Genomic DNA, 12,145 nt, shown 5'->3' with positions numbered 1-12,145 from the left:
CCGTCCTTGCGCTGTAGTGCTGAGCGATTAACCAAAATGCCAGTTATTTTTGTTTTTAAACAACTAATTGACTAATGTCGGTTAAATTATTTGAATTCCATTTCGTTAAAGTTTTTTTCTGTGAGCTCAATGCGCACATAGCTCCGTTTCTCTACAGACAAATCAGATCCAGCCTGAACTGTGTGATGTAGTTTCCAACAGGCCAATATTCTACATAGTTTAGGGCATAAAACGCAGAAATTAACTACAATGATCATAATTCATTGCGTATCTACTTGTCCGATCTGTTTCTTTTACGCTTGCTACAGAAGAGAGAATGCCGATGGTGAGGTGATAAAGAGAGCAGCTGTTGCTTCACAAGGTATCTCTACCTGAAAATGCATGATCTAAGTGGTTAATAGTTGGTATATTCAGCAGTCAAAAGTATGCCTCATGTACTTTGAAGAACTACAAAATTGTGATTTTGTCACACAGCATAGGCAGCAGCTCTTTAGCGATGAGATGACTTGGAACGAAATAGTCATCAAATGTAATCTACACAGTTGAAATATTGTTAATAAATTATTAAGTGATAAGCAGTAATGGGCAGTCACTATCATCATTGGACTTTTAATAATTGTGTTATTCTGTGTTGTTATAGCATTCAACCCACATAATGCATAGTGCATTTCATGTTTTTAAACAATTATCAAAAACGAAATTGAAAACCATGATTGTTTTTTTTAATAATCAAACAGACTTCAAAAAGCACTAATCGCTCAGCACTATTGCACTCTCTCCTAACCTGGATAGAAAGCTGTGTGTCCATCCTCAAGTCATTAGATGATCAGTCCCTACACCCATAGGGCACTGCGTTCATCCACCTCTGGCCTGCTGGGCCCCCTACCTCTGCGGAAGCACAGTTCCCGCTCAGCCCAGTCAAAACTGTTCGCTGCTCTGGCACCCCAATGGTGGAACAAGCTCCCTCACGACGCCAGGACAGCAGAGTCAATCACCGCCTTCCGGAGACACCTGAAACCCCACCTCTTTAAGGAATACCTAGGATAGGATAAAGTAATCCTTCTAACCCTCCCCCCCCCAAAAAAGATGTAGATGTACTATTGTAAAGTGGTTGTTCCACTGGATATCATAAGGTGAATGCACCAATTTGTAAGTTGCTCTGGATAAGAGCGTCTGCTAAATGTAAATATAATTAGAGCCCCCCCAGGCACTTGTCCTCTCCCGCCTGGACTACTGCAACTCGCTGTTGGCTTGGCTCCCCGCCTGTGCCATCAAACCCCTGCAATTTATCCAGAAAGCAGCAGCCCGCCTGGTTTTCAACCTTCCCAAGTTCTCTCATGTCATCCCACTACAAGACCATGGTGCTTACCAATGGAACAGCAAGCGGATCTGCCCCTCCCTACTTTCCAGCTATGCTCAAACCCCACACCCAAACCCAAGCACTCCTCAGGTCTCTTGGCCAGCTCCCACTCAGCCCAATCCAAGCTCTTCTCTGGCACCCCAATGTTAGAACCAGCTTCCCCCTGAAGCTAGGCCTTCAGAGTCCCTGCCCATCTTCCGAAAACAGCTGACAATGTTATATATAAAAGGACTGTTGATATTGCAACCCCACAACTCAAACACCGGTTTACCAGTAGGAACGAAATCTCAAACCTTTTTTTTGTTCAAACCCTCACAAACTGTTGTCCGTTAAAGATGATTACTAAAAATGATTGAATCAGACAATTTATTGGCTATTCAGAATCTAGACGACGTGCTCTATCCATTGTTCTATCTGTGGTAGCATTAGTGCCTCAGCTGCTGTTGGTGGCTCATCATCATCATCAGTAGCCTACAACCGGCTAGCACTAGCAGCAGCACAGCGGTCGCTAATGTCGAACCAGAGCGAGAGCTCGGGGGGAGGAAGATGCAAATCATGCAAATTCGGATTCAGAGCCTGATTCACCCCAGCCCTTGCTCTTCCAGAGTCACAAAGATATCAGCATGTGGACCTACTGCGTGAGTGTGTAAGTGATGATGCCGCATTGTGGCATGAGGTGCTGTCTAACAGAGGTGTGATCTTGTCAAAAAGGGCCCAAAACAGATCAGAGATATTGTATTCCCTCAAATTTAGTAGCGACAACTACGAAAAATTACACGGACAATGCTTGTGTATTCAAGTAGAGGTGATACTGCTTTTTGTTGTTGCAATTTTGTAGATTTTTTTGTTGACTAATTTGAGCAGTGGGGGTTTTCGTTACTGGGAGAAAAAAAAATCGGCACCAATCTATAAGAGGTTAAAACTACATGAGCGTTGTAAGCCAACTGAGCATTTGCAAAATATGGAGAGTTGGCGCCACCTTGCGGAAAGATTCAAAACAGGCACAATCATTGACGTAAATCAACCAGACTGGCGGCGAGGTGGATCGCATTCTGACAAAGCCCCTGCAAAGAAGTTCTGGCCTGGTTGCTCTGGGTGTTGCCTACTTCAAAGGCATTTGGGCTGGGGTTCAAGACCTCATTTCATCTCCTGAAGTTGTTTTCAAGCTTCATCTATTGGCTCTTACACGTACGTACTTGCGTGTATATATAGATCAATAACTCAGTTCTGTCAAATTAGAGGGATGGAGACACTCACTTGCATTTCCATGATGTTCCAGGACCATTAGTCAGTGAAATTGGGAATCAACTCAGAACGGGGCCACACAGTTAATTTGCTCTCACAACCTGGTATAAAAAGTTGTAAATACGTCTTACTGTTCATTAAAAAAAAAATCTAATTGATCTGATCTCTCCCCTTCTCCCTGCAGGATGATGTTTGTGGTCTTCCCTGATGACATCACTGCCAACATGACCCTGGTGGAGGAGAGCCTGATGGCCGAGTTTGTCCAGGACCGTTCAGTTTCTGCACTTGGCCGACGCACTGCCTTCCAAGAGTTCAGCTACTCCACTGGCCTGCTGCCTGCTTACTGACCAGGGTGAGTACTCATTCATCCCACCTCATCCTGTCTTTGACTTGTCTCTCTCCTCCACTCCCCATCTCTTCTCAACCCTTAGGACCAACAAAACTCAACTTTAGGAGTAAAGTAAAATAACTATTAGAAAAAATAAAATGTGTAAGGATGTGTAAGTTCTTGTGGACTATGTTGTGTCTTCTACAGTCTGATGGCAGGAGTGCATCTATTTCTTTATTTTACATTTTAGTCATTTAACAGACTCTCTTATCCTGAGCCACTAACAGGAGCCATTAGGGTTAAGTGCCTTACTCAAGGGCAAAACCTTTCTTTTAACATGTCACCTAGTCAGTTCAGGGATTCAAACCAGCAACCTTTTGGTTACTGGCCCAACACTCTTTACTGCTAGGCTACTTCCCACCCTCTTTCTGTATCTCTCTCTCAACTTTAGAGTAAAGTAACGATAATAAAAAAAAATGTCTATCTATATAAGGGGTGAATATCAGAAGTGGAGGGAATAATCTCAGTTTCTAACCTGTCAAGTACCTTCTGCCCTCTCTTTCTCTTCAGGTCTATCTTGATAGGTTGCAGGACACAGACCAGTGTTCTGCAAAGCTCAGCAGCCTCAATCACAAGTTGGCACACACACACACACACAAACCAGCACTTAGGAGGATCCTAAGAGGAGACCTTTCAATAAATATCATATGTAGAAATATTAATCTAATAAATAAAAGGAATAAAAAAATAATAGCATTAGTCAGTCTCTTATCTATTTTCCTTCCTCGTCTTCCATGTGGTGATGCAAATAGCTTTACTAGTGAAGGGAATCTCAAATCTTTTCAGTCTGCGTTTTCAATATCCTTCTCTGGTTCAGACTGGTCTCTGCCTGGGGCCTCCAAATCACTAAGTCCGCCCCTGATGAGAGGCTCAACTAAAGATGTTGCAGAACTGCTGTATTTGAAGCACTCACACCCTTCTGCCCAGTTTCCCTGACGTTTCTATGGCAATCAAGCCATTTTTACCATCCCTGTAACTGTTGCTTCTGCGGTAAGATCGTTTGTATAAACTAAAACTCAAAGAACTATGTAAAAAGCCTTGACCACGGCATTTGTTCACGATATCCCCATATACTTTCAGTCAGTTGAATTTGTAGAAACTGATAATGTAATAACTGCCTATAATGCAATAGCTGCTAATCTAATAACTGGCTATAATGTAATAGCTACTAATAATGTAATAACTTTTGCATTTGATAATGAAATAACTGCCAATAATGTAATAGCTGCTAATGTAAAAACTTTTGCATTTATAATGTAATAAATGCTGATAATGTAATAACTTGCCAATCATGTAATTAATATGCTGAACGCATAACGTTTTTGCACATGAAGTTGAATTAAATAATTACATTATGCATTGACTTTTACATTTTATATCATGGCATTGTTGAGTACTGATTGGCTTTAAGGGCATTCAAGAGCGTGCACTACTTAAGCGATAATGCCCGAGAAGCCAGAGGATATAGTGGCATGGGTGTTGTTAGGCCCGAGACGAAGTCACTTTTTACAATGGGTTACCAACATTCAAATAATGATTGATTAATGTATTCATACTATTTCATCCTTCCACGAGATATAGTCTGACACAAATCTGAAGGTTGCTACCAAGCCGGCTGATCATTCGTTCTATCGGTTCGGTTGCCAGACCCACTCGTTGTCTTTTTGTTCTGCATCTATGGACGCGATCGTCCCAGTCATTCGTTCTAGATGTTCCTTTGTATACTGGCTGGCAACGTTTCTAATACCTTGTTTACTAGCTAGCCAACCACAGCTAATTTACATTCATGTCAAACAGTGCAGCCAGAATAAAAGCAAAGTAGCTGCATTTGCGTTCGTTTAATCTGTTTTCCAGGGACATTTATATGGATACATCCATAACAATGAGCTAATGATGCGCAATTTTGTCTGGCATAGAACATGTGCTCTCTCGTCAGGACACTGTTGTTCAGATGAGCTAGCCAACAACACAGCTAGCACAATCACTACAAACGGAAGATGGAAAGACTGCAAACAAGCTGCATTTAGATTAGTTTGACCTGTTTTCGATTGACATATCTTTGCATATATCCATAAAAATGATGCCAGCTGATTCATGATTTCGACTGGCTGAGAAAAGCTGTCTGACACGTTCATTACTATGGGACAGCTAGAGATCGAGTTTCAATATTGAAAATGTCGGAGAGACAGACAGCAAAGTTTATACAAATCTCCGCTGTTGAAAACCAAATGCTAGTCGAAAAGAAATGGGAGTTAATGTCTAAATGCATTTTATAGTGAAGGTCAAGTTTATAAATTGCCTGGCTGGGCTGATGAGACAGTGGATTGCGGAGATGGAACAGAGTAAATAGGCATTTTAACTTCACACCGGCTGAATGCGGTTTTAACCAATCAGCATCCCGGATTAGACCCACTCATTGTATAATTTCCTATAACGCATGGTATATTTCCATGGTAGAATTCAATGGCTATGGTTACTTTTTACATGTTTTGTTCGAGCTGCTTTTGAAAGCAAAAGTCGAATTGAAAACAGTATTGGTATTGTTGAACTCGATTTTCATAAAGGGAAGCTAGGACTGATGGTTTGGTTAGCTAAACTAGCAAGTCTGTTTGGTTACCACAGCAACTACTGTAGCTGTCTAGTAAACTTGCTAGCTACTTCAGTGGATGTTGAACACAATTCTATAAGCAAATTAACATTTCTAGTGGTTAAATTACAGCCATTGGTATAAGAGGCATAATCAACTCGACTCCATGCGTTCTCTGGAAAATAGTGCTACGCCGTGGAATGTCAGTTCCTCTCCGCTAGCGACACGTGTCGTGGAACACATCTTCCAAGGCGTTCATTATTTCCATAAAACCCATTTGCCCTTAGAACAGCCTCAATTCGTCAGGGCATGGACTCTACAAGGTGTCGAAAGCGTTCCACAGGGATGCTGGCCCATGTTGACTCCAATGCTTCCCACAGTTGTATCAAGTTGACTGGATGTCCGTTTTTTGGGTGGAGGACCATTCTTGATACACACAGGAAACTGTTGAGTGTGAAAATCCCAGCACTGTAGCAGTTCTTGACACAAACCGGTGCACCTGGCACCTACTATCAAACCCTGTTCAAAGGCACTTAAATGTCTTGCCCATTCACTCTGAATGGTACACATACTGTACAAATCCATGTATCAAATTCTTAATTTACGATGACGGCCTACCCGGCCAAACTAACCTGGACGACGCTGGGCCCATTGTGCGCCACCCTGAGATGCAGTGCCTTAGACCGCTGCACCACTTGGGAGCCAAGAACAGGTGTTCTTAATGTTTTCTATACAGTGTATAGATAAAAAGATATCCCCTGATATTGACCCTTTTCTCACAGTGACCCACTCTACACAGCTGCCTCCAGAACAATATTTAGTTACCAAGATGTCACTAAGGACCATGTCAGGACCTTTTTAGGACATTCTTAGGAATTTCATTTTACTAGCCATTAGGATGTTGCGTTATGTCCCAATGGAATGTTCGGGGGACCTTTTTCTAGTTTCAGGACATCACCGAGGACCATGTCAGAACATTCTCAGAACTTTCATTTTACTAGTCATTAAGATGTTTGCATGATGGTCCCAAGGGAACGTCCCTGCTAACAAAATAAATTGTCATTAGGATGTCCCCGGAACATCACAAAATGGTTTCCTAAAGTGGTCAGGACGTTATGTCATTGTCCCCTGGATGTTTTTAACTAGTTCCCGGTTTGTCCCAGGGACTTCCCGAGGACGTTTTAGGGAAGTTCTTGAGACCTTGTGTCATGGTCCCACGGATGTTTTTGTCTAGTACTTAGTTTGTTCCGGGGACATCACCTGACTCATTTTTCTTTTCAGGGATATATATATCTATTAAAAAACATTGCATATTAGTTGAGATTTTAGTAGTAGATACCCCCACAAAAAAAAAAAAAAAAAATGCATGCACACACGCTCACTCTCTCCCTCATTTACACAGACAGATTCACCAACTCACTGACTGACTGGGGTCTGTATTGATGGGTCAATTGTGTCATTTGAAAGTCTTGATATTACTGTTAAAGTCAGGTTTAAAGCTAGGATTCAGAAATGTGGTTTGGTGTGTACACAACTATTACTGAAGCACAAAAATAAAAATTGAGTGAATATTACATTATTGGTTAAAGTTACACTATTCATAATGTAATAATCAACACAATGTAATAATTGTAATGTAATAATTATTACATTGTGCGCAAAAACCTTGTTATGCGTTCAGCATATTTATTACATTATCGGCATTTATTACATTATGAATGCAAAAGTTATTACATTAGCAGCTAGTATATTATTGGCAGTCATTACATTATCAGTTGCTACAAGGCCTGAGGCACTTTTTTCCGTCACACTTCTGAAGCCCAAGAAACAAACACTTAGCTTCTTAATACATATGGAAATTGAAAAGGTTTATGATTGACTTGAGGGTTACTGTAAAAATGATTTATTAAATCAAATAAAAATAGACATTGATGACAGGCGCATGGGCCCCCAGAGCTTGTGGTGTCTGATATGCTAGTGCACTTACTCCCATCATCTTTAAACAAACTGAAAAGGTAGACTCAGCAAAATGACGTTGCCACAAGCAGCACCGCAGATATTGGGATATAGGGAGATGCAAGATGACGCTCTCACACAGTATTTGCACATGCGCACAGGTTCACTTCAAGCTGTTAGAAGGTCGTAACTAGTTACCACAGCCACAAAGTCATAAACCCCGACTATTCGTACAATTTCTCTTATTAAAAAGTGATTTTTAACCTTACCTACACTGCTAACCTTATGCCTAACCCAAAATTTATAAAAATGCATGATTTTTTTTCTTCTTCTTATAGACAATTTTGACTGTGGAAAACATGTAAAAAAATAAATTTCATTTTTTTTTTTATTTAACCAGGCAAGTCAGTTAAGAACAAATTCTTATTTACAATGACGGCCTACACCGGCCAAATCCTAACCCGGACAACACTGGGCCAATTGTGCGCCGCCCTATGGGACTCCCAATCACGGCCGGTTGTGATACAGCCCAGAATCAAACCAGGGTCTGTAGTGATGCCTCTAGCACTGAGATGCAGTGCCTTAGACCGCTGCACCACTCAGGAGCCCAACGTGGTAGGTACGGGACCAAACAGCCTTGCGCTTAGTTGTTCTGGAAATTTACCCACTATTCTGTATCTACATCATATTGTTGAGTCTACCTTTAAAACTTTGGCTTCATTGTGATTTCTCATCACCACACAAGACCTGTTGTTTTTCCCGTAGTTCAGTCTTCTCAGAATGTCTCAAGGGAAAGTGTAGGTAACCTCGTCCCCAGTCTCAATTGTTATCCCATACACATGTCAACAGAGAGAGCCATCTGAAGGACGAGATTAAAGTGTTAGAGGATATGTTGCCTCGGCCCAGGCTTTCATGTACATGAGCGAAGCCTAGGCCAGGTTATACGAGTCAAGTCTTTTGTCTCACATTACTTTACACTGGTCCCCGCCTGAGGCCATAGAGCTCTGGGTGCCTCCCGTCACATTCAGACTGAGCCCCTGGAAGGCACCAAACAGCGAATCATCCTTCGCAGATTTCTGGTTCCTCTTGGCATTTGTCTTACTCTACATGAAGATAGAAAAAAAAGAAAAGGGTCAATTATGCCTTTTGTAAGTCTAAAATCCTGGCCGACAGTACCCGTGTAATCCCTTCATATAAACGAGACATATGAGGTCAGTTCAATTAGAAAAGGTCTCTTGTGATTCCTAAGTTTCACCCATTACTCCTTCAAAATTAAAATCTTCTCAGATCAGATGTCTACTGAATGAGTGACCTTCTGTTCTTATGACCAGTGACACATGACATGCACACAGACTGAATTACCTTTGGGAGGCAGTGCTGGCTCCTGAAATGCTGACTCCTCCTTCTGATGGACCTTTCTGCAACCTTCTTCTCTCTCAGTTTCCTACAGTAGCACAATACGTAAACATTAGAGATGCTTCAGTGTCATTTTGTGAGTCTCCCAAGCAGATATACCTAAAAGTTTGATACTTATCCATGTAAACTCTACGGGTCGGTTTCCCAAACACAGATTTAGCCTAGCCCTGGACTAAAAAGCACACTCAATGAAGAATCTCCATTGAAAGTGCTCTTTAGTCCAGGTTTAGGCTTAATTTCCTTCCGGGAAACTGGCCTTTAATGATTTTATATCTATTAAAAACAAATGGCCAACCATCCCTACCTTTCTCTCTGAATGTCAGCCTGGTATGCACTGAGCCAGGAGTCTGGTACGGCTCTTTGCTTGGCGCAAGTTTTAGCGCAAGTTTTGGCGCAAGGGACACTCTTCCTCCTGACAATGCTGTGCCTCCGGACTACAACTACGCTCTTCCGTCTGGCCCCTGTGCTCACGACTATGCTCTTCCGTCTGGCCCCTGTGCTCTTCTTGGTGCCTATTTTGTTGTCCGGTTTGGTCCCCGTCCCTGACACATAATCGCTGAACTGCTTGATGGGATCACCCAGAGACTTAAGATCCACCATAAGATCCATCTAGTTGTGTGTGTCTGTACTGCTTTGAGCACTACGGTAGTGTTTCAGTATCTCTCAGCTGACTGACTGGAGGAACTCGACTGATGGGCTGGTTTTCAGACCTGTCAACAGCAAATAAAGAATAATGATTGAGTTGGGAGTACAAAAGGAGGGAAACGACACAAAACGAAATGCATGCAGTGTCTCTGAATGCAAGTTGAACTGAACAGTCTTAGAAAGGGGCATTATCAATGACAAAGGAACCAATGTCAACTACATTATTTAGAATACAGCCAACACATACTGATAAATAATTAAACACATTATCAAAACAAAAATCTATGCAAGGCCATTTCAAGTGTGACATGCATCCTTTTCTAATTGCACATACCTGTAAATATTGTCTATTTGCAGTATCCAATAAAGTCAAGTACTCCAAATAATTCCTCACAGTGACAGCATTGTCTGAGGTTGGACTAGTGCGCATTTGTCCGGTAAAGTGGCTAGTCTCCTCTTATGGGGATTTAACAGATGACCCTCCTAGCTTCTCAGGCAGATTAGTTGAAGACGTAAGCGCTAATTATTTAATTAGAACCTATAGGGTCGCAAACAAACCAGTGTAGGAAAGAAACAAGCATGTCATGTTGATGTCACTGATGACATGGCATGACCTGTTCCCATTTCTTAAATTTGGTTAGGTTGTAATGAACTGTCAGTGTAGTATAGGCCTACGTGTTGCCAGGTGCTTTTTTGAGTTCTGATGCAATGGATGGGTAATCTGACCATAAATCATAGTGAAAGAGGGGGTAGGGAGAGAGAACCAATGGTCTGGAGGAACAGTGTTAAAAGGAATCTCTTTATTTTCAATAGAGTGGGGGGAATACTATTTTCTTTAGAATAGCTGCAATTGAAGTTAACTGATTCATTGATGCAATACCAGATCAAAATCCTATGTGGAAACATCTAACCATGACCCATCAGCCTTCTACCACTTTGTACCTGATCATGTCTATACATTGACTGATGGAAATAAACGGTGGGTAATACAAAAAAAAAAATACACAATCTCAATTATAAAACTTGGTTGCTTGGGTTATTTTTTTATTTCTATAGCTAGACGTTTAAAAGGTTAATAGTTTTGTTCATCCAGTGAACTTAACTCTCAACCTAATGTCTGCCTTGGTTGCTACATATACCCCTTCCCTTTTTCCACATTTTGTTACATTACAGACTTATTCTAAAATTGATTTACACACAATACCCAATAATGACCAAGCGAAAAAAAGTTTCTCATTTTTAGCAAAGATATATATATTTTTAAACAAATGCCTTATGTAAATAAGTACTCAGACCCGTTGCTATGAGACTCAGGTGTCTCCTGTTTCCATTGATCATCCTTGAGCTGCTTCTATAACTTGGGAGTCCACCTGTGGTAAATTCAATTGATTGGACATGATTTGGAAAGGGACACGCCTGTCTATAGAAAAGGTCCCACAGTTGACAGTGCATGTCAGAGCAAAAACCAAGCCATGACGTTGAAGGAATTGTCCGTAGAGCTCCGAGACAGGATTGTGTCGAGAAACAGATTTACGGAAGGGTATCAACAAATTTCTGCAGAATTGAAGGTCCCCAAGAACACAGAGGCCTCTATCATTCTTAAATGGAAGAGGTTTGGAACCACCAAGACTCTTCCTAGAGCTCAGCTGGCTGCCCAGCCAAACTGAGCAATCAGGGGAGAATGGCCTTGGTCAGGGAGGTGACCAAGAACCCGATGGTCACTCTGACAGAGTTCCTCTGTGGAGATGGCTGTCCTCCTGGAAGGTTCTCCCATCTCTGCAGCAATCCACCAAATCTGGCTTTTATTTTTATACATTTGCAAAATGTATTGCTTTGTCATTATGGGGTATTGTGTGTAGACTGATGGGGGGGGAATTACATTTTAGAATAAGGCTGTAGTGTAAAAAGGTCAAAGGGTCTGAATGAACTTTGTCTGCCTTAGTTTACCTACAGATTCTTGCTTTGCTAAGCTTTGCTCTAACTTTTATGGTAGCAGATGGGAGAAACAGATGGAGCGAGGGAAAGCAGGCCAGGGACAGTGAGGCAAAGAGACTAAGGTAGTAGAGAGATGACGAGTTAGTGACAGATGGAGGAGTACACCTGCCAGGCGGCTGCCACAGCGGATCCTCTTGTCCTTGGCCCGTCCCGTGGGTGAGCCTGCTATGTCAGATCTGGAAGGCAGACTTCAGAGGAGTTTCCATGGGTGAACCTCGATCTTTCCTTGCATTCTACCTATTCCTTCTCAAAAAACATTGGCGGAGGACATCTGAGGGGAGGGACCTAGGACCTCCTCTAATAAGGTTGAGGTGGGGAGAAGATCAGAATGAAGGAAAGATGAAAATTGTAGCTCTACAGACTATTTGGTTAGTAGTAGTAGAGTTGGTGGCAAAATACTATGAAATAGAGCAACAGGGGTTATTAAGGGGTTTCCTGACAGCCTGCTATATCTTATGCCAACACTAGTTTTGCCAGACACACACAGAAGTCCTAAGGGCTACAGTCACAAGATAAATCAGGGATTCAAAGACACAGTCAAGCATCTAAGACA

The 12,145-nt window shown here is 41.8% G+C and overlaps 1 protein-coding gene across 1 annotated transcript; it reads right to left on the bottom strand.

Annotated features, from left to right (window-relative positions):
* Positions 1-7,242: 7,242 nt before the first annotated feature.
* On the bottom strand, positions 7,243-11,899 carry LOC145860365 (uncharacterized). Its single transcript, XM_082961086.1, has 4 exons — positions 9,932-11,899; positions 9,257-9,662; positions 8,899-8,980; positions 7,243-8,639 (listed from the first exon to the last, which is right to left on the bottom strand). Exons 2-4 carry the CDS (start codon positions 9,559-9,561, stop codon positions 8,499-8,501), a joined length of 528 nt encoding a protein of 175 aa, XP_082817212.1. The 5' UTR covers positions 9,562-9,662; positions 9,932-11,899; the 3' UTR covers positions 7,243-8,498.
* Between the last annotated feature and the right edge of the window lie 246 nt (positions 11,900-12,145).

The sequence above is a fragment of the Salmo salar genome, chromosome 14 (assembly GCF_965601325.2).
Source record: "Salmo salar chromosome 14, fSalSal1, whole genome shotgun sequence".
NCBI classification, from domain to species: Eukaryota; Metazoa; Chordata; class Actinopteri; order Salmoniformes; family Salmonidae; genus Salmo; species Salmo salar.
The sequence above is the reverse complement of the archived record's forward strand: the minus strand, read 5'-3'. Positions and strand labels throughout refer to the sequence as shown.